The sequence below is a fragment of the Mastomys coucha genome, unplaced genomic scaffold (assembly GCF_008632895.1).
Source record: "Mastomys coucha isolate ucsf_1 unplaced genomic scaffold, UCSF_Mcou_1 pScaffold6, whole genome shotgun sequence".
NCBI classification, from domain to species: domain Eukaryota; kingdom Metazoa; phylum Chordata; class Mammalia; order Rodentia; family Muridae; genus Mastomys; species Mastomys coucha.
In genome coordinates this window covers 93,635,973-93,659,532 of record NW_022196912.1, presented here as the reverse complement: position 1 = coordinate 93,659,532, position 23,560 = coordinate 93,635,973, and the positions used below count along the sequence as shown (strand labels likewise).

The 23,560-nt window shown below is 37.2% G+C and overlaps 1 protein-coding gene across 1 annotated transcript in view; it reads right to left on the bottom strand.

Moving 5' to 3' along the window:
- Positions 1-23,560, bottom strand: part of Gphn (gephyrin) — a 435,141-nt gene that overhangs the window by 38,225 nt on the left and 373,356 nt on the right. Inside the window, exons 16-18 of the mRNA XM_031357728.1 lie at positions 22,573-22,631; positions 21,470-21,623; positions 9,856-9,977 (exon numbers count right to left, since the gene is read on the bottom strand). Coding sequence (XP_031213588.1) covers positions 9,856-9,977; positions 21,470-21,623; positions 22,573-22,631 — 335 coding nt within the window. The remainder of the gene's footprint in view (positions 1-9,855; positions 9,978-21,469; positions 21,624-22,572; positions 22,632-23,560) is intronic.

Genomic DNA, 23,560 nt, shown 5'->3' with positions numbered 1-23,560 from the left:
TTTTTTTTGGAGGGGAACCTGGGAAAGGAGATGTTGTAAATAAAGAAAACATCTAATAAAAAAAGTGCTAATTATAATATGTTCCTTTCTCAGCCTATATTATCTGATATAATATTAGTATGGTCATTTAATCCCAAAGCTATGATGGAGAGATTGATTTAAAGGCATAGGTGGAAAAAGGTGCAAGAGAACTATATCTCAAAGTACATCTACCATAGAATTAATGTGACTTTCTTAAAACTAGTTAGTTTTTGTGAAGGAAGAATATATGGTCTAGAGTATATGCCCTGGTTTTTCTGGTTGACCAACAGATGGTACGTGCTTCATTAAAATGCCTTTGCTCCTGAAAAGTTGTCTTTGCTACAAATGATTATAATCCTGAGTAGCAAAAAATTATTTTTGCTTTACTATGAAGTCTGCTGTAAATTCAAGACCAAGACAAAACCTTTAACCAAATTTATGGTTTTTAAAATTCAAAGTGCTCAGAATGGGAAAGGGGATCCCTTTGGGGAGAGGGAGGGAGGTAAATACAGAACAAAGGGGGATGAGGGTAAAGGTAACCAACAGTATACAAGAGATCTGGTAGGGGAAATGGGGAAAAGGGAAGGAAGAGTAAAATAAAAATAAGAATGTCTGAAAAAGCCACAAGGGACCATACTATTAACTATTTAATTAAAAAACCCACTATTTTATATATATATATATATATATATATATATATATATATAAATTCTATATATAACTATACATATATAGCTTTAATGAGTTTTTCTCATATGGGTTGATGATGTTTTCTTCAGTAGACACCATTTAGCAAAAATGCTAATATACTAGACATGGCAAGCTCTCTTTTGATTTGTTGGTCAGGGCTGTCTAAAAGACTTGTAAAACATCCAGCTTATTGCTGTTACGTTTTGCTTCCTCAAGAGGTGGAAGTTCCAGACCCTACTGCTGAAGAGACTAGGCACTTCAGAAACAGGGCCCAGAGACCCCTGAGTGGGAACGGATCTCAATGTCCCTTCTCTGATGACTAGCTTTCCCGCTACCTGAGGCATTATGTAGTGTTACAAGGGAGGGAGGTAGCTAACAGTTGTACCCAGCTGTGACACCCATGAACCACACCAGTGACCAGCAAGGCATGACAACCAGAAGGTGAAGTAGTGGCACTCATACCTTGACTGTAAGCAACAGCTCACTAATTGGACTTAAAACCTACTCAACAATAGGGACACCATGCCTGGTATTAGAAACCTAGCTACTTATTAGGTGCTAGTGAGGTCAAGGTATTGAAGGAGAACCTACAATTGTTAATTTACCAGGCCATCATAATCCCTAACAACAATTTATAAATACACATCCTTATACCTAGAAATAAATCTAGTCTTCACCCCTCATCAAGGAAACTTCTCTTTGCAGCAGGAGATCATTACAGAAAATCAAAACTAATCAAAAGGCAGAGTTGTGGAGCCTAGTTCCAAAGGATACATCTACACAATACTCTCACACTTAAGGCTCAGGGAACATTGTGGAAGGGGATAGGCAAGATGGTAAGAGCCACTACACAAGGGAGTTTGCTGTGAGACTGTCTCTGAGTAATATCAGAAGCTGGAGCCATCAAGTCTCTCACCAGCGTGACTCCTCAAATGTGAGCTGAATTAGGATTACAGCAAGGAACATGCCAAAGTGAATGGGGAGAAGTTCACAAGACCTCAGCCCTACACAAGGAACCACAGGCAACTGAATAAAGCTGGGAGTGGAAGAGGTGCCCTTCTCTAGGGAAGAGCACATCAACTGGTTGTCTACTACCTAGCAGTTAGCCTTGAAAACATGCATACAAGTAACATTATATACACTGGGCAGGTTATATTTAGCAATATGTATGTATCTACATTTATGCATGCAATAACACTTAATGAAAAAAGGCCATGAATTTGAAGAACAGAGCAGAGATAGATTGGAGAGTTTGGAGGGAAGAAAGGAAGAAAGAAATGTAATTATAATCTCAGCTTCTTGCCCTCAAACATCAAAGTGCTCAGAAAGCAAATACATTTTATTTTAAAGTACTTAATATTAAAACAGATGAATAGGTCTGGAGAGATGGCTCAGGGGGTAAGACCACTAACTGCTCTTCCGAAGGTCCTGAGTTTGGATCCGAGCAACCACATGGTGGCTCACAACCATTTGTAATGAGATCTGATGCCCTCTTCTGGTACGTCTGAAGACAACTACAATGAATTATGCCAGTGCGAGCCTGATGGGAGCTAGCAGGTGGCAGAGGTCCTGAGTCCAGTTCCCAGCAGCCACACACATGATGGCTCATGGCCATCTGTACAGCTACAGTATACTCATACACATAAAACAAATAAAATAATAAAATATTAAAAAAAACCAGATGAACAACATCTGCTAATTAGGTTTTTGTTTTGTTTTAAGATGAATGAAGATGGAAGATTTTGGGAAGTCCTAGGTCTGTCTTGTGGATTGAAGACTAAATGCAGTTAAAAAAATACCCAAACAACAAAGGCAGCTTGGGGGCATTTACTAATTTCTTCAAAGAGCAAGGATAACTACAAGCATTTTCTGGGCACTGGTTCATATATAGCATAACACATGTGCTATACATGGCTGTTAGTTCCCCCTACTTCAGTTCCACAAAGTATTTTGGCACGATGCAATTATAAAGAGAAAAGAAAACAAGGCCAAGATATGAAGCCAATAAGCTAGTGCAGACAACATTTAAAAAAATTAAAGCTGGGCGGTGGTGGCGTATGCCTTTAATCCCAGCACTTGGGAGGCAGAGGCAGGCAGATTTCTGAGTTCGAGGCCAGCCTGGTCTACAGAGTGAGTTCCAGGACAGCCAGGGCTACACAGAGAAACCCTGTCTCCAAAAACCAAAAAAAAAAAAAAATAAAAAATAAAAAATAATAATAAGAATGAGAAGACTATCTTTTAATTAAATGCATGCTCATTAAAGTATGAAGAATTCTTTGTTAATGAGAAAAATAGTTTTTCAATACACTGAAAACATTCTGTTGATCAAAATTTAAAACTATATTTTGAGCAGAAAAGAGTTAACTTCTTAAGAAGTAGGCAGTTTTAAATAACCAATTAAAGTGAAATCTAAACTCTCCTAGTTGATTAAAAAAGTACCACTTTAAGAACATTAGGGAAGCACTAAGAAGTTAAACCTGTTTGGCTCACAAATTGGAAGCTGTAAGGGACTGGGCTTTACCCAAGTAATCAATGTACTATTAAGTCTATCTCGATATTTTTGCAAAATGTGCCAATTTTATAAGGACCCAATTTGCTATCTCAGTACTTGTTAATCTTCTACTTGGTGCTTTAATATGAAGAGGCATCTTTACAAATTGGTAGCTGCAAGGCTGAGATCCAAATACAGTCTAAGACAAAGACAAGTAACTCAGCAGGATTGAGTGGGGCTGGCTTCTAAGAAGCCTTCTTTTCCAGAAGGGGGAACATTTCACCAATTACAAGGTCCAAGTCAGTACTTGAGACGCTGTTACTGAGCTGTGTCTTAAGCTGAGGTACCAACAGTAAAATAGTTAAAAACAGTTTTTGGAATGAAATGAACCCAATTAATACTGAACTTTATTTTTTAAATTAAAAGCGATTTTATGTGTTTGAGTGTTTTGCTTGTGTGTATGTATGTGCACTCTGTGCACGAGTGGTGCCTGAGAATGTCAGGAGAGATATTCAAATCCCCCGGGATTGGAGTTATATAAACTGCCATAAGCCTTCCTGTTGGTGCTAGGAACCAAATCTGGGCCCCTCATAACAAGTACTCTTAACAACTGAGCCAATTCTTCAGCCTTGAATGTAATGTAATTTAATTAAGGTCGCATGGAAAGTGAAGACAGTATAGGAAAAGATGGCTGGATTGTCTAGTCCAAGAGATGTACCCTCACCAATTGCTGTGGACATAGTGACTATCAACACATACTTTGTCCTATTAATCAAGAAGCTTACTGTTATTTGTATAACAAATTCTTTACCTACTATGTTTAGGCTATACATGATATATAAAAGTTGAAACTCATATATGCCCAGATGACCAATATTTTAACTAAGTGTTGGCTACAACTCTGTATTTCCTGGCATGAATGGCACTCAGTAACTCATGCTGTCTAGTAGGACAAACAGGCTGACCGGTTACTGAACCACATGGTTCTCATCTGTTTTGTATAAGCTTGACAAGCTTCATATTCAAGGAAGGGAAGACAGAATTTGGGAGCCAACGATGTTACTGAATGAGGACGAAAGCCATAGGAAGGAAGAGCCATAGAAAAACTTGTATTAAGAGAATGAACGTAGGAAGAAAAGCTTCAAAAGCCAAGAAAGCAAAGATTACAAGTATAAAACTGTGTTAAAGAGGTGGAACAGCTGGCATTTATTTATTTATTTATTTATTTATTTATTTATTTATTTATTTATTTTGACAGGGTTTTTCTGTGTAGCCCTGGCTGTCCTGGAACTTTGTAAACCAGGCTCACCTCAAATTTAGAGATATGCCTGCCTTCAGTTTCTAAATTCTGGGATTAGAGATTAAAATCCACTGCCTGGCTAAACATACTATTTTAATAAAGTGTTGTTCAAGTGAAGATAAGTCAACATTAATAACAGTGGTACTATTGTGTGCTGTGTCAACAGCCTTTACCATTTCTCTTGATTTCTTTCTTTTTAATTCTATTTTTGAAACCTGAGGTTAATATCTGAAATGTTTGGAAGTATTTTTATTATTAGGCTGTAACTCCTCAGTGTTAAGATATGAATCTCTCCTTACTTTTGTATTTTCAATAACAACTTACTTAAAACTCACAGTTGGATGCACTGAATTTACTGCATTGTTGCTACTTTCTGTGACCCATGGTCAGCAGCTTGGGGTAAACATACAAGTTTGTTAGTGAAAGGTCCAAAAGGATCAATACTCCCCCAAATTCTGGGGTTCATTCCACTCTAGCAAAGGAGCCAGTTCCTCCTCACAGTCAGAAGGGACAAATGGCTATCAGTGGTGCCTATCAGTATACCAAAGCACATGCTGGCCTCCAGGTATCTAGTTCTTCTTACCTTCTCCCTTTCCCTAAACTTCTCCAGCCCCACCTCCAGCTTCTCATTCTTTTAACTCTGCTATTTCAGCTATGCACTCTCCTCTCTCTTTTGTCTTCCTCTCATAGTCCTTTCTCCCCAAACCTACCCCGTTTCTTGGTTGTTTCATTTTCTTCTCTTGCTTACTCCCTGTCCCCCATGGCCAATATTGGTCTGTTAGTTGTGTTCAGTCCACTACTTTCTCTCCCAGCTCTGGGCTCTTCCAGATGCCCCTAGCTATACTCTTCCTCCCTGCCTCATATCTACAATGAAAACGTTCCCCTCAACCATACCTTGGAGCAGTCACATCCTCACTTTTTACAGTTAGAAAGGTGAAGTCTTAGCTCACTTCAGCTGATTCATAAGTGGGGTTTTCATTAAGACCAGGTAGCTTATGTCCGGATACAATGAATGTTTCCTAGTGACTGACTAGACAATAAGTAAGCTGTATCACTCTTAATTCCATCTCTCCTAGCCATTAGCCTATCTGATACACCAAAGTCAAATTATTTTTCTAAAATAATGACTTATATCACTTCTGCTTTATAAAAAAAAGCTTCAAATTCAACTGATATGGGCAAGTCTAACCCCAAATATGTGCCAAATTTGTGTGTATTCTTTCTACCCCAACCTTTTGTTCTAATCAGTCTGGCCTATTACTGCAAAATTTATGCTTCCTATTTGGGTTAACACATCATCTTTTTCTACCCAAATACTACTAATTATTCAAATTCTTGGACTTTATAAAATTTGTTCTAACCACCTAAGCTTAGAGTTGCTACAGCTCTTCTGACATATTTTCATCATGTTTTCAAAATTATAGCAAAGAATTGTGCATTATTAACCTCAAGATATGTAGATTCCATTTCTGCCTGTGCACTAACAAGCTTTATAATGTTAGATGAATTCCTTAACATTGCTGGGTTTCAAAATTAGACTTTTTTTTTTAAGGAAAAAAAAAAAGACAAACAAAAACCCTAGAAACTCCAACATATTGATTGTGTTCCTTAAAGTGTGTGCAAAATATAGAGAATATATTTTAATGTAGACTTCTTATTTCTAGAACACTTAAAAAAACAGTTAACTTTCAGGTATTTGAAGTCTTCCTCTTATAATTCTCACTGACTTAACTCACGTTTTTCTTTTAAATAAAAGGTTCACAAGATATAGGCAAATGTTATAGGCTACAGAAATGGCCCCATAGTTAAAAGCATTGGCTGTTCTTTCAGAGGATCCAGGTTTGGTTCCTAGCACCCAGAAGGCAGCCCACAACTGCCTATAACTTCAGCGCTAGGGATCTTTGGCCTCCACAGCACTAGGCACACATGCTGTATAGATATATGTGGAGACAAACAAACAAACAGCAAACTTTAGCTTAAATCGGTTTAAACAGTATAACACATACTCTTCTAGTTTATTTTGACTGAAAAAAAAACCACGGTAAATGATAAACAAAAGCTACAAAGTATAATCATGCAGAAGCTAAAAGCTATACTCAGGACTTTTCAGATGACAAGAAGGATCACTTTCTACCCTTATCTGTCAGAGCTTAGCATGGTGCTGTGCTTAGAAACATTCCTGAACTGTTTTTCACCCAGAGTTCCTCCCATGACTACTTGTTTCCTTGCAGAGCTTCTCATAGAGGCTTGTGTATAACAATATTTGCTTTCATTAGAAAAGGGAATAAATAGCAAAAAGAATGAAGAGGCAACCTACACAGAATATCAATAGCTGTACAGTGATGTACCTTGTTTCCCTTGCTAAATTCCCAGTCCAGATTTTCATTAGAAAAGCAGTAAATTCTTTCCTCCCACATTCCACCTCTGAGTTCTAAACCATTCATCTGAGCTTCTTTAATACAGCACTCTAAGACTGAAAAAGTCTATATTAGCAACACTCAAACAACAACCCCTGTACTCAGTTTTATATAAGGTATTGCTACCAAATAAAAGGACATACAACAGGAAGTGGCACATTTCTCTGAATTGCCCAATATACTGGTTTTATAGTTTGCTGTTCATTATACTTTCAAAGTATGCTTTGAGGTTAAATTTAAAATCAACATTATAACATCATCAGGAAATGTCTATCACAAATTAAGAACTTTACATCAGTGTTAGATCATAGACCCCTCTTCATCTTAGTCTCCCCTACTCCCTCAGCTCTCTCTGGGGCAGAGAGTTGATTAATCATGCTGTGTGCTCTTGCAGTCTCCCTCCTTGCAGCTGGAAACATCCTTGAATTATAACTTTACTTTAAGTGCCTTGTGACTTCTGGCATGTAGGCTAGGTTACCATGAAATGGGACTTTATCCTCCCACCCTGAAAATTCTCTTCATTCCTGAATCTGGAAGGAATGAAAGCCTGTGTCTTTTGAGGGCCTTGATGTTTTCTCTTCTAATTGCTCTCCCACTTCAGGATCTCATCACTCTTGAGTCTGTAAGTCTCTTAACAAAGGACAATTCAGTCCTTTCCCACAAACCTGCTTTTTAAGAAAGTTATATCTATTAGTACACCAACACAAGAGTATTTTAAAGGTGTTTTGGCTTTTACAGTAAGATAATGTCAGTAATACAGTCTACTAAGTACCTAAGTACCTTAAAAAAGAAACAAGAGGAAGAAACAAGAAAAGAGAAAGAAAGAAAGGAAGGAAGGAAGGAAGGAAGGAAGGAAGGAAGAAAGAAAGAAAGAAAGATCCCTTTCAAACCAAACCAAAAACAAAACAAACAAAAACAAAACCAAACTTGGCTGCAGTGGCCAAGACCCTTGTAATTGGAAGTTTGCCTGTGTTATGTAACATGCATGTACACTCATGCATACACATTACATACCCGGTGAAAACTATCAAACCAAACCAACATGGAAAGTGCAGAATGAAAGTAAGAATACATAGAATTATGGGTCAGAACAGTGCAATTTCAGGCTAGGATATATAATAATATAAATAACAACTAAAAAGCTCCCTTACCTTTACATGTTGTAAAGAGTTCGTAAGTGCACTTGAAGGCAGGGGCAGCACCATTATTTGGTGGGAACTAAGACTTTTTCTGCTGAGTTTGTTTCTTGCTTACTTTATCTTTGTGGTTTTAAAACTCTTAAATCCATTCTACCTCTTCTCAGAAGTTTGGGTGTGTGTGTTCTTTAAAGTTGTATCTATGTCAATATTGGTTTTAGGTGCTTAAAATTTATTAAAAGACAGATTACTGATTAGGTCCAAATTCAAAGAACTAGATGTCTCTCCCCTGCTGTGAAGCTCTTCCCTCTTTCTTTCTGGGAGGTGGGTCTCTGATACTAGGTGACCTGCATAGTGATCATCAGCTATGGGCTTCTTTAAACAGCCAGGTGAACAAATGAGTAAGAACTCTTAAAAGGAATGACGTTTAAAGACACATCAAACAATCTCAGGAAAGAACTTTAAAAAGTTACCCATATGATGTTGATGATCAAGATTTGGACTGTGGGCACTTCCCATCTAGGATGGGTTAATACTGTTACTAGAACATACCTTGTGAACTGAGGTCAGAGCGTCCTCAAAAGCAATCATCTTAAAGGAAGGATCGATGCACAATGAGCTTTCTCCAGTGGTAAGGAAGGTAAGGGAGATCTATCACTCCAGTGGATCTTGTTTTATATTTACTAGGTTGATGTTTAATTATTACTACAAGTAGTGACACTTGTAGAGAACAGAAATTTGTATCTTATGAAAAGGGCTAAGTAGCAGTGCTGCTCTGCAGTGGGATGCTCAGTAAACAGACTTTTTTTTTTTTTTAATGATGAGACATATCATTGGAAACTGAAAGAAACATTTGGAGAATTAACTAAAGATCTGAACTGACTTGGTAGGTAGGGAGCAATGTGCTCTGAAATATGAGCAGGTATAGTTAATGCACCTCTTGCACTTAAATAGGTGAAGCTGGAAGAAATTTGGGTTGCACAAAGATACAAAATTAAGCCCATGGAAAACAACTGTGCTTAAATGTCAAAGAATCAGGTAATGCTAGGTTTGATAGTTTTTCTTAGGTTTCTTATCTGTTTTTCTGATGTCTTTCTTTTTTTTTTTATTTATTTATTATATGTAAGTACACTGTCACTGTCTTCAGATGCACCAGAAGAGGGCGTCAGATCTCATTACGGTTGGTTGTGAGCCACCATGTGGTTGCTGGGATTTGAACTCATGACCTTCCGAAGAGCAGTCGGTGCTCTTCCCCACTGAGCCATCTCACCAGCCCCTCTGATGTCTTTCTTGAAAGGAAAGTGTGAGCAGCAATGGCATCATCACCCTCATTCACCAGAAGAAAATCAATTATATTGACATATTAAAAATCCCTCAATTGGTCTGGGCAGTGGTGGTGCATGTCTTTAATCCCAGCACTTGGGAGGCAGAGGCAGGTGGATTTCTGAGTTTGAGGCCAGCCTGGTCTACAGAGTGAGTTCCAGGACAGCCAGGGCTACACAGAGAAACCCTGTCTCGAAAAAAACCAAACCAAAACAAAACAAAAACACAAACAAAAAACCCACCTCAATTTAACACACCACAGCAAAGTGAAATATTTCTCCTTTTGTAATACCTATTTTAAGAAATATTTATTACTAATATAGTCTATGCACCTCTATAATCCATAGGCTTCTGAAGAATGTGACCAAAGAAAACCATGTTAATCAATCTCTCTTTAGCACCAACTCCACCTACCTCAGTAATCTAAACATTCATATTTCAGAATAACTACTTTTAAAAACAAAATTCTATACTTACTTGTCTCCTACAATTCCCAGGTTGATTGTTGGGTAACCATGTTCCTGAATTGTTGCTAGAAGTGTTGATCGATTGCTGTCCCGAATTTTTCCTGGTAAGAGATCATCTTCAGGATTTAGCAGCTACAATGTGGAAAAACAAAACAAAACCCACTAATTATTTTCATAAGTAATGTTGCTATTCAATTATAGTGGAAGAAATTAGATGTGAATTAGTTTAGTATCTGGTTATCTACGGCAGCATCCGGCATGTAGAATTATGCTCAAAGGATCTTTGAGTAAATACTGTAGGCAAAGGAGAATGGTAGCTGAGCAGTGGGCCAGGTTCCACACTCGCTTTGGCTACAATTTGGAAACAGTGTCAAGGAGAAACTGGGCTTTCCTAGAAACTGATGACTATGAAACTCTATTTGGTCTGGAATACTATCTTCCAGTTCATCTTAAAATAATTTTTATATGTATGAGTATTTTGCCTGCATGAATGTCTGTGCTTGTGTTCCTGGTGCCCACGGAAGCCAGAGATAGCACTGGATTCCCTGGAACTGGACTTACAAGTGCTCGTGAGCAGCTATGTGGGTTCTGGGGGTCTAACCTTGGTCCACAGAAAGGACAGCCAGTGCTCTTAACTACTAAGCCATTTCTCTAGTCCTCTTTCAATTTACCTGACAATAAGAATATTTGACATTTTTAAGTTTGAAGAGAAAAACCATTTGCTTTTTTTCTTTTAAGCTTTCTGGTCTGTTTTCTGAAGTGAAGTCAATAGTATTAAAGGAAAACTTCTTTAAAAGAAACATATTTTGTGTCTGAGACACAAACTTAAACAAGGGATACAGACATATTCTGTTGTCTGTCTGTCTGTCTGTCTGTCTCCATCCCCATCCACAATTCCATTTCTCTGAGTTAATATCTACCAGTGGTGTCAAAAAACAGAAGAAAACTTACTTTATGTTAGGATGTTTTAATAAGGAGTCAGCTTAATCAGTACAGTAGGAAGAACTTTGGATTAAGACTAAATACAAATTACTTAAACTCTTGGTCTTAACGTTCTCATTTATAAAATGACTTTACAACTACCCTGTAAAGTACTTGTCAGAATTTAAGTAATAGTTTATGTAGATAAATGTGATATATTACTGATTATATATCATTAATATCAATATATTACCAATATTATAATACTATATATTGTTATATAGTATTATTAATGATGTTAATGTTATACTCTTATTATTGTTTCAATAAATGTGATTATCTTTTCTCATGATCAGAGTATTTAAATTCCCTTTGGTTCTCATATTGTTATTCCTAGAGGCTAGTTTGCACCATACTTGTTTACAGTGTGAGGACAGACTCTTATGACTGCAAAATAGTTAAGAAAAGGACCCCTTAACCATTACACACACACTGAAGAAGAAGTGTTAGTTATATTTTGAGGGCCAGTAAGATGGCTGTCAGCAGGCTGTAGAGGAATTTTAATCCAGCAACATGTATGCTCTGGTAAGGGATCACGTCCAAAGCCATAATCCAGCCAGAGTACAGACACACCCTGATTATAGTATCATCTGGCTGGAATGCAGACATGCCATTAGTACACACCTATATAATAATAAAGGTAAGGTTAGTTTGTAGAAGGAAACAGCAATGTTTGAAAGTGACATCAAATTGAGGGGCAGACATAATGATGAATCAGAGAAAGGTCTGATAGAATGAGTAAGAAGTAGGATATGACCAACTCACATGAGAACAGAGGAAGTGAGGCTACTTAAAAGCAGTAAGAGAGAAAAGGTGGTGGTGGTGGTGTGTGTGTGTGTATAGAAGTTTTACCAGGACAGTTTTACAGACAGATTACACAAAGAATGAGTTAAACATAGGTGAAGACAGAACTAGCCAGAGAATGAGAAGGAACAAGAAGATTAGAACAGATTGCCAAACTTAGTATGAGACCAGGCAGAGCAATTTAGTTGGAAGCTGAGAAAAGCCAGGTTGAACCAGACAGCTTGGAAGATTAGATTGTATGGAGGTTAGAAGCTTCCATGCCTAGGCCTAGGACAGTTAGAATAGAGAAGGAAATGTTCTGGGCTCACTCAGCCTAAGCCGTGTATTCACACGGCCTGGGTGTGGCTCTCATCTCATCACTTCATCTGAGGAAATAAAAGCAACATTTGCAGAGGGTAAAAGGTACTTGCCCAAAGTCTGACAGCCTGAGTTTGGTCCTAAAATCTCATGTACAGGCAGAGGAGAGAAATGATTACACAAAGTTGTACTTTTACCTTCACAAATACACCATGGTATGTATGCACCTCAACCCTCCCTGATAATTAAAGTGAGAGAGAGAGAGAGAGAGAGAGAGAGAGAGAGAGAGAGAGAGAGAGAGAGAGAGAGAGAGAGAGAGAGAGAGAGAATGAGAATGAAGTTAAAAAAACAGGTAAGTTCCAGAAATATTTTGTTTTTTAAGGTTCTAAGGATCAAACTCAGGACCCCATGTACTATAGTACTGAGCTTCAACCTCAGTCCCAAATTATTACTTAGAAGTAGACTGAGGAGGAGGCAGAAGGCAAGCCCACTACCTCAGAAACTTTGTCTGTTAATACATGGAATACCCAGGGCAGCAACCACAGTCTCCCCTTTAAGCTTATTTTTGGCTTCATGTTAAGAAGTAGTGGCTTTGAAATTATTTCCTTATAAGGAGATTGGAAAACAACTCTCTGTCATGTTGTGCCACCTGGAAGTCTTCCCTTAAACACCACACTAATTTACCTTTATCATGTGCTCTAGGATACTGTAACCTACCTTTACACTTAGTCACTGGCAGTGACTAGAAAACTGCTATTGCAGTGCTGACACAGATGAATTTTCTGATTCAACTAGCAAAAGTATTGGACTCATAAGTCTATAAAAGCTATGACCGGCCTTTATAGAAAGAAAATTGTGTGTGTATATTATTATTTGTATTATTGGTACTATAGTATTTATTTTTGCCTCTCTGTTATGTTTTGTAGATAGTTCCAGAAATAGAAGAACAGTTAGAGATAACAGGAAAACCAGTACTTTGTAAGACTTACATAATGAAATAATAGTTGGTTAAAAAAGGGGATGAATATGTAGCAGAGGATGGATGGCCTTGTCAGGCATCAATGAGAGGAGAGGCCCTTGGTCCTGTGAAGGGCTCCATGCCCCAGTACACAGGAATGCCAGGGTGGGGAGGCAGGAGTCGGTGAGTGGGTGGGGGAACACCCCATAAAAGAAAGGGGAGGAGGGATGGTATATGCAGTTTGCAGAGGGAAACTGGGAGAGGGGATAACATTTAAAATGTAAATAAATAAAATATCCAATAATAATAAAAAAAAGAAAACAAAAAAGAAAGGCAATTCCCATCACCATTTAGTTTTCTATTCTTTGTTATCTTCCCCCTTTACATTCACAAAAAAATGAAATAAAGAAGAACAAATGAGAAAAAAGGGGTGGATTTAAAATTCATTATTTTCAAAGAAGCATACAGAATTAAATTGAAGGCTAAATATATGAGAATAAACCCACAATTTTCCTCCTTACAACTTAATGGTACCTTATTTTCTGTTATATCTCCAGCTATGTCAGGAATGATGCTTAAAACATATTACAATTAAAATATAATTTTTTTTGTCAATGGAACTAACTTCTTAGCTTTTCAATATTCAACTTTTGGACATTAATTTTTTCTTTTTCCAAGATCTCAAAGATTAACACCCCCTCTCCCTTCCTTCCTTCTTCCTTTTTTCTTTCTTTCTTTCCTCCCTTCCTTCTCTTTCTTTCTTTCTTTCTTTCTTTCTTTCTTTCTTTCTTTCTTTCTTTCTTTCTTTCTTTTTTTTTGGAGACAGGATCTCACTGTACAGCCTAGCTGGGAACTCACTATATGGACCAGGATGTTCTCAAATTACGGAGACACTTCTGTCTCCCAAGTGCTTGAATTAAAGATGTGTGTCACCACCCCTGGCTCTATTGTACTTTATTTCCCAATTTTCTTCTACTCTGTTACCAACATCTCCACAGCAACAGCCCAAGTCCCCAGTTCTAGGCATTCAGTATATTATATCTGAATTTTATAAAGTCTTACAAGTTAGTGCCCTGCCAGAAAACTTCTTTCCTTCTGAGGAATGAAGTAGAAACATGAACTTCTAATACCAAACTATGTGTAACTCAACACTAAACTACTATACCAAACGACGTGTAACTCAACACTAAACTACTATACCCAACGATGTGTAACTCAACACTAAACTACTATACCCAACGACGTGTAACTCAACACTAAACTACTATACCAAACGACGTGTAACTCAATACTAAACTACTATACCAAACGATGTGTAACTCTACACCAAACTCCTATGCCAAACTACATGTGTAACTCAAACTATCAAAAGCAATATTGTTTTAATACAAACTTATTTAGATCTCTGTATTTTGACATAGATCAGGAACAAATTAATTGTAGCTCCAAATGGGCTAACAAAGGTGCAAATGATTGTTCCAGAAAGTCACCTGCTTGACAAATTTTTACCAGTTTCTTTTTGGACTGTTCTCACTAAATCTCCTTGAGAATCACCCAATAATCAACTCCAGTCCTCAAAATCAGGTTGTACACGGTTGTAGCTTGCTCCCTTTTAGGTACTACTGGGAGTTTGTAATAGTAGAGATAAAAGATGTTTTGATGTGAAGGCAACTGAGAAGCCTGAGAGCTTCTCAGCAAAGAGCAAGTGTCAGGGTTCTTTGAGGCCTGGTGGGTGTGCTTGGGAGCTGGAGGCAGGACAATTAGGAGCTCAAGGTCATCCTTAGCCACTTAAAAGTTAGCTACATGAGACCGTGTTTCAACACTCACCCCCAAAAACATAAATCAATAAATATGATAAGTTAAAGGGAAGGATTTAGGCAAGAAGTCTTGTCACTAATGTTCTCTTTTTGGAATTCCTTTAGTCTCTTTATTCAGGAGATTTAGTGGTTTGAGTGCTAAATGGCCCTCATAGCCTCATATACATTTGGATCAGTTGGTAGCGTTTTTTTGGAGGTTTAGTATTGCTGGAGGAAGTAACCCCTGGGGGCCAGCTTTGAGGTTTTATAGCCATACTTCACTTCCTTTGTTTCCTGTTGTAGATGATTATGTGATGAGCCAGTTTCTTCCTAGGGATTGTTGGCAAACTTTTCCTGTCATTCATTATACACTCTAGCCCTCTAGAACTGTATGCTAAAACAAACCCTCAAATTGCCTTTGCTCATGGTATTTTACCACAGCAATAGAAAAGTAACTAATGCAGGTTTCTCTATGTTAACGAGTTCACTCATTTTGAATTATGATACTTTTGGTTGACCTCCCAAAATTAGTTATTTTTGTCATAAAATAAGGACCTTAGAATATTTTGTTTGTTTGATTGGATATGTGCTAATTTTTTTCCCTTGGTGAAGAGCTGCTAGAGTTTCCATTTGATGCTAATAAGCATCTTATCTACCAACTGACCACATTTATATCTGTTTCTTAGATGTCTTTATTAGTCTATAAACCATTTATTTTATTTGAGAAACTGGACTGGAAAGAGATTTCCTCTTTACCCATTCTAGATTGTTAAATTTTAGGGTTCAATGTTGAGAGTTCAATTTTTATTTTTAGCTAATCAATTCATGCATTCATCAAATAATTAACTACCTATTGGTGTTAACTTTAGCTTGTTTGGTCATGTATTTATTTCTAAAAGACATTCTTTCATCAAGGACAAGTGCAGTACTTGGAGTGCTTTTAACATGACTATAATACTCACACAAAAATACTTTTAGAACAAAAGGGTAATATAATTTTAGATATTCAGTGATTAGCATTTTACTGTTATGCAAGACTTCAAAAGGAAGTCTGCAGAGAAAGGTGAAAGTTTTTTTTGCTAAATTCTTATGAAGAGAATAGGTCTTAATTTTTCTAAATGGCAAATCCACTTAGTTTATCAGAAGAGACCTCCCATTTCTGTTCTTCAGAGTCCTAATGAGTTCATCACACACCTAAGACTTGCTTTCTTATACACTGAAATGGCGTGGCCTGCATCTTAAGACTTCTGTGTAAAGCGAAGGTTATAACTTTTTGTAGTGGTAACTATTTTCATCTCCCTTGCAAGCAGCAGCTCTTTTATATACCTTAACTTTTCTTTCTCCATTTTCTAGAAAATTTACTAGTTGCACCAACTAATTTGATGATATATGTATACCCTAGAACACCCACAGCAACTAGATTAACACACACACACAAACACACATACACACACAGTCAGATTATAAACTGAATATATTTTTCTTCAAGTAGCTTTTACTTATCTGAGAAAAATATACGGCTAGCCTAACTCCCTTGGCTACTTGGTTATAAAGTAAGACAGGACAAGAAAGAGGAACATAAACCACTTTTAAGCATAATTTAAGGTTTTCAAGCATAAAACATTGGTTTAGGGCCTGGGAGATAGTCAGCTGGTCAAGTGCTAGAGTATGGACTCCCTAGCACCTATGTTAAACAAATAAACAACAAGAAGGAGCAAGTGTGGCTCCTCAGCAAAAGCTTGTAACCCCAGTGGTGGTTGAGCTTTAGTAAGAGATACTATTTCAACAAAACCAAACAAACAAAAAAACAAAACCCATACCCCTAAACAAGGAAGATCCCAGCAGGTAATAGCACTTGAAGCTCTTCCAAAGGACCCAAGTTTAGTTCCTGGAATCCTTATCAGGTATCTCACAACCACCTATAACTATAACTCCATGGGAATCCAACATCATCTGAGCTCCAAGAACATCCACAGAAACAGAGAGATATAAATCAAAATAAATCTAGAAAAAATAAGTTACTATATATATGTGTGCATGTATGCATGCAAGTGTGACTACCCATGTGGTTAAGTATGATAGTGGCCTGAAGTAAAGAAATGGCAACAAAATTGTTGATTTAGTTACTAAATGAACGAACATAAGTGCTCAAACTAGGCCATGAAAGACTAAACAATAAACATACCCAGTATTGGTGACAGTATAGAAAAAACAACTTTCCAGTATTTAAGAGAAGTCAAATAATATGATGCTTTTGGAGGCAATTAAGTAACATATGATTTAATGTTTTAAAATAAAGCATTGACCTAGCAATGCTATGAACTGAACAGAAAAATGGAACATTCAAATGAATCTGAATGTTCATTATAGCATTATCTATGCTACCAATAAAAATGGGAAACAAATGTCTTATAATAGACAAATAATTAATATAAGGAACTTGTAATACAGAATGGTTATATAGGTTCCGGTTTCTGTCTGCGCCCCGGAGCTGACCCTGTACCACAGCTCTCCATATACAAATCCCACCGGGAGAGAGCTGGTCTTCCCAGGAGTGCTGATACACCCGAGATGAGACCACCACATCTGTTCAGATACTCGGCCCAAGAGGGACCTGCCCAGAGCCATCAGGTCATAGGAACCAAGGAACAGCTGGGGACAGGATCCTTCCAGTTTCCTTCTACATCCTGGAGCTGACCCTATGCCACAGCTCTCCATACCCAAATACTGCCTGGAGAGGGCTGGTCTCCCAGGAGTGCTGAGACACAGGCTTGCAGGAGGGACAAACCACAGTCAGAGACAGCAAGACCAGCTAACACCACAGATAACCAGATGGCAAGGGCAAGAACATAAGCAACAGAAACCAAGACTACCTGGCATCATCAGAACCCAGTTAGGGGAAGGAATGAATGAGCTGAAGGGGCCTTATTTGGCATCAATGGGAGGGGAGGTCCTTGTTCTTGTAAAGGCTCGATGCCCCACTGTGGAGGAATGCTAGTGCAGTGAGGCAGGAGTGGCTAGATGGGTGGGGAAGCACCCTCACAGAAGCAGGGTAAGGGGGGATGGGATAGGGGGTTTGCAGAAGAGAAACCAGGAAAAGGGATAACATTTGAAATGTAAACAAATAAAATATCCAATTGAAAAAAATCATAAAAAAAAGAACTGTTATTTAGCCATCAAAGATGGATTACAGATATGAAGGAGACTTGTGACTTGCTATTTTGGTATAAAAATTTATGACATAATAGCATTTTGAGTAGCATCAGTATTATATATAGATATATATTCATATAGGGCTAGGATTATACACATACATATATGGGTAAGAAATCAGCCTGAAAGACTACATAGCAAAATGTTTGTACTAGAATATAAACTTCCTAAGGATAGAAACTGTTGTCTTTTTGTTTACCCTTGCATTCCTTCAACTGAAGCGGTATGTGGAATATTACTTAGTACACACTAAATAAATGAACACTAACATTTATCTAGTTTTCTAAATAAACTTACTATGATATAATTAAAGAGAGCAATATATACTCAAAAAATTAAAGCAGGGACTTGAAGAACTGTATTTGCTTTCTAATATTTTCCATCCAGCCAAAAGGTATAAGCAACTCACTTCAAATGTCTGACTTTAAAAAGGAAGGGAAACTTGGGCCCATGCTGCAGCCTGTAGAACATTTTGTTATGTGAAATGGACCAATACAAAAAGAAATACTCTAGTATCACAATCATATGATGTACTTTAGAGGTCGAATTCCTTGAGACAGAGGTAGAATGGTGATTCTTATGGTTTTGGGAGAGCTGTAAAATGGATATAGAGTTTCAGTTATGTATGAATAAAACACATTTTTTTGAGAGAGAGAAAAAAAGAAAAAGGAGAGAACAAGAAATTGGGTAGGTAAGAAGGCAGGGAGGGACCTGGGAGGAGTTTGGTGAGGGAAAAAGATTATGATAAAAATATACTTTAAGAAAAAAAAAAAAACAAACACTTCTGCCAACAGGAATGTGAGCAGCCAGGTATAGCACTCACTGCTTTGATTTCAGGAGGCAGGTGGATCTCTGTGAGTTCAAGGCCAGCACGTTCTACATAGAGAGTTCCAGGCCACCCAGGGATGGTACCTGGTGAAGTCAACTATGGAAGCCAGTGTGTAAGTTCCTCAAAAAATTGAAATTACAATTATGTGATCCAGTTCTACCACTTTACTAGAATGATTAAATCAGCAAACCACAGACATACTTGCACATCCATTTTTGTTGTTGTTGTTGTTGCTGTACTATTCACAACAGCAAAGAAATAGAGAACATACATGTCCACCACTAGATAAAGATGTGGTACATAGACAAACAAGACTTTTTTCAGACATAAATATGTTTATCTAGATGAAAGTAGGTAAGAGTAAATGCCAGGAAACTATAAAGAGGCCCATTGAGTGAAAAACAGATTTTCCAGAAAAGGGTGAAGAACACAAGAGAATAATAAAGGGGAGAGTAAGAAGAAGAATAAAGGGCAGAGTACAGAAGGGAAGAAGAGCAGGGTGGTTTGTTGGGTGCTGCAGCAAGCCCACAATCAACCAAAATGTAAAATGAGTGAAAACAATATGTAAGAAAATGTTCCTTTATAAGCTAGTTTATATAAAAGAAATCCTGATATTTACAGGAAAGTGGATGTGACAGGAGTTATTATGTCAAACAAAAAGCCAGATGCAGAAAGAAAATGAATATTTATCTCATATATGTAGGTTATATGCATGTATGTATGCGTGTGTATGCGTGTGTGTGTGTGTGTGTGTGTGTGTGTGATTAATGCAGAAAGGGGACCGTGAGAATGGAGGGAGAGATCTTAATTGCGCTGAAGGAAATAGTGTCTTTGATAAGGAAGCAGAAGGCAGGTCTATTTGGAGAGAGGAAAATGAGCAAAAGGGGGACAAAGGCACACAGGGAAGGAGAGTGAAGGGGATGAAAGAGAACCATGGAATATGAGGACAAAGCCTTAGGAAACATACCACTTTGTATGCTGACTTACAAAAGAGAAGCAGGCATCTATTAGCCATACATTTCAATGAAAACCAGGACCACCATTTAAGGAGAACTTGCAGTGTGACTGGATAAATGAAAGCCTTGTCAGATAAGTGCAACTTTTTCCAGCCTTTGAAAATAAATGAGCAGATGGCTTTTTTTGGTAGTTGTTATTGTTTTCTAGTATCTGAGGATCTCAAGCCTACAGAAGAGATACTATATTTTATTTCTTTTCTTTACCACTGATTTCCAGGATAGTGCTTGGTACATAGTAACACCTGTTGAACTAAAATACATAGTTGTAAAAGTAGTTAATTTTAAATATGGATGGGAGAAGTAGCAAGATAGAGATTATAAAATTTAGAAGCAAACATATCTGTTATTAAACATGATACTAGTTAAATGCAGGATTATTAAAATCATCACTGTCTTATCAAAATGAAAAGAATGTTTGTTTCAGGTCAGTTCATAGTTTTTAGGGATCCAATTTTGTTCTTTTGCTTTGACCAAAGGAAGAATAAGGATCATAGAGAAAACATTAAGCAGTTTCATTTTTTAAAAAAAGACTTATTTACTTTATGTATGTGAGTTCATTGTTGTTGTCTTCAGACACATCCAAAGAGGGCATCAGATCCCATTACAGATGGTTGTGAGCCACCATGTGGTTGCTGGGAATTGAATTAAGGACCTCTGGTGGATCAGTCAGTGCTTATAACTGCTGAGCCATCTCTCTAGCCCCGAATTTTGTTTTTAAAGAGCTTTTAATAAATTAAAATTAATGCTAATGAAGGGTTATTCTCAGAACAAAGAGGGTTTTTTTGTTTTTTGTTTTTTTTTTTTTTAAAAAGTTTGGTATGCCTTTAATAGTATAGTCTGAAAAAGTGGCTAAAAATCTTGGTAGAATTTGATTCTGTAATTGAGCTTCTAAAATATTCATCTTCTCACTTTCCCAACATGACCATCAAGTTCCATATTTTAACAACCTAGGCAAGAGGGCAGCCAGGAAGGCTTTCAAGAGTTCTCAGAAAAAGCCTAATTATCATCTCTTTTTCCACCCAGGCGTGACATGACATGTAGATCCATTTTGAATAGCATACCACTAGAGATGCTTCGATTGAAACCCAAACAAACTCTCATACCAAACTAAATAAAAAGCAACACCAAACCCCAGTGATTGAAATGCATACAGATTTAACAAGAAGATACCTATTTCAGTCACTTATTTCCTATGATGAATGGGCCCTCATTTCAGCAACAATATACACAAATCATGCTTCAATGGTCTAGGTACTGTGCTTGCACAGCTTATTATCTATAGCATGCAGCTAACATTCCTTATTAAGAGCATAGAAAGGGTCGGGCAGTGGGAGGCACTTGGGAGGCAGAGGTAGGCGGATTTCTGAGTTTGAGTTTGAGGCCAGCCTGGTCTACAGAGTGAGTTTCAGGACAGCCAGGGCTATACAGAGAAACCCTGTCTTGAAAAACTGAAAAAAGAAGAAAAAAAAATGAGTGTAGAAAGGACATTGGCTATAATAGTTAATCCTACAAATGAAAGGGAACAATTTCTTAACCCACAGTTTCTAGTTTTACCCCATCTTCTGCACCTGAACTGTGCCAAGGCCAACTTATTATTTCTTTGTTATAGAAATGTGGTCCCATTGTTAAGAACCATAATCTACAATGTTCCATTTATGACAGATAACAGATGTCAGAAAGAGCTTTATTTTATAAGCTCTCTCCTTCATTATATTTGTCTATTTATTTACCTCATTCCCTGTTGACATAACGGCAACCACTGGAAACTTATTAACTTCCACTTCTGTGACACCCACAGTTGCAAGGAGACCAATCTCTGAAGGGCCCATATGTGTTCCTTTGGCCAAAACGCACTCCCCTCTCTTAATGTCATGGCCGATGGGTCTGAAAGTCAAAGCAGAACCCTAAGCATATGGCTAAGACTAATGTTTTCTCTCCTGAGAGAGGGAAGAAAGGTTCAGAAATGAGTCAGGAGCCAAGTAATGAGTTATATCACACTACAGAAGACAAAGTAGAAATATCTATGATTGCTAAACAGAAATGTTACATTTGAGGTTACTTTGTATTTTTCTTTTTATTGTATTATAAGTAAAAGTACTAATTTCAAACTTTAATATGAGGCAAAGATTTATATGAAAACATCTAGCAGCATTAACAGAGGTACATAGCTGGTTAGCTCTGTGATAGGAAGAATGATGTTAATAAGATTAGTTAGAGTTGATTTCCATGTAGACAGCTTAGGTTAATCCAGACCTGAGGCTACTGTCCTCATGGTATGCGTACCTTAGCCTGCTGCCATAAAGCTGGGAGAAGTACAGCTTTGTTACAAAGGGAGACTGGTATTGATGGAATCTTTGTAAACACTTTGTAGTGCAACAAAAATAATTCAAACTATACATAGTATTCATTGTAGGAGAGAAATCTCATTTTCATATGTAAGGAACAACAAATTATTATATTACTAAGGGTAGTTGAAGAGGGTGTACTATCAACTACTTGTATAGATACATAGTCATTTCTATTCCAATTTTTGGATAATCTAGGGGTTGGGACTCAGTAATTTTGGATTGGCTAGAAGAAGAGTTAACTGTGAATATATATACTTATAACTCTACCTTGTTCTCATGTTCGTTTTAATAATTTTATATATCGTTACTATTTTCATTTAAAAGGCAGGCTAGACATGGGATATAAAACCTAGAAACTTCATTTTGATTCTTGTTAAAGCTTGAGAAAAAATAGCTAACTGACATAGCTGTGGGTTTACATTCTCCTGAGATCATGATCTGGTAGAAACACAAGTGGGCTATACATTCTGAATATCCAAACTTACCGGATATCTTGGCCTGGCCGAGCTTGCACCAGAATTCGTACTTCAAGTTCTTCAGTACCCTATAATTAGAGAAGGTGATATAATTTCAAATAATGTAGTCTAATATAGTCTAATGTAGCCTATATAATTTCTGATCAACAGGAATGAGCTTCTCTGATACTTTATCATCAGACAGACTCACATATAAATATATACAAATACAGAGGGGCAGAAAACCATTTGCCAACTCTTTGAGGAAAAAAAAGTGTGAACTTTTAAAAAGAGTTCCTGAAAACTTAAGTTTTGTGAGAGTCATTCTTTGGGAAATTGGCCATTGAAGGCTGCCTTGTCCCAGTGTGTAGCCACATACCCATGAACAAATGCATTGCGTTAACTGGACTCAAGAGACTATTTAAAAAGAAAAAAAAAAGGTACATCAAATTGGGATGGTGATGGCGTAGCAGCATTAGGGCGAGCTGGAGAACAGCAATAGTGGATGATATGATCAAATTAATTGTATAATGTATAATGTATGAAAGTGTCATAGGATAAATAAAAATTAAAGAAATAAAAAAAACAAAACAAAAAACAGTACGTTCTCTAATTTTCATGGTTTAAAATTGTATCTTGTATACAGGATTCTCAAGAATTATTATATATACATGATGTACATATGTACACACATGTGATAAATGAAGGTGCCTGCGAACAGCCTCTCTTGCTTGCTGTGGAGTTCAATATTGTATCAAGTTTCCCAAATACCTATAGAAAAGTTTAGCATGGCTATAGATTTCTGTAATCTTATAGTAACTATCAATTTTACAGTCACAGGCTGTGAATAATATTGTGACACTGGAATTGTGCCTTGTTATCTCATAGTTTGAGGATCTATATGTTCTGGATTTCCAAGCTTTATAGGCTTCCCTAATGTTAATAAATCTCTGCTTGGACAGTTTTAAGAGCAGGTAATCTGATCTGCATGCCAAAGGTTGAATTTTATATATGAGGA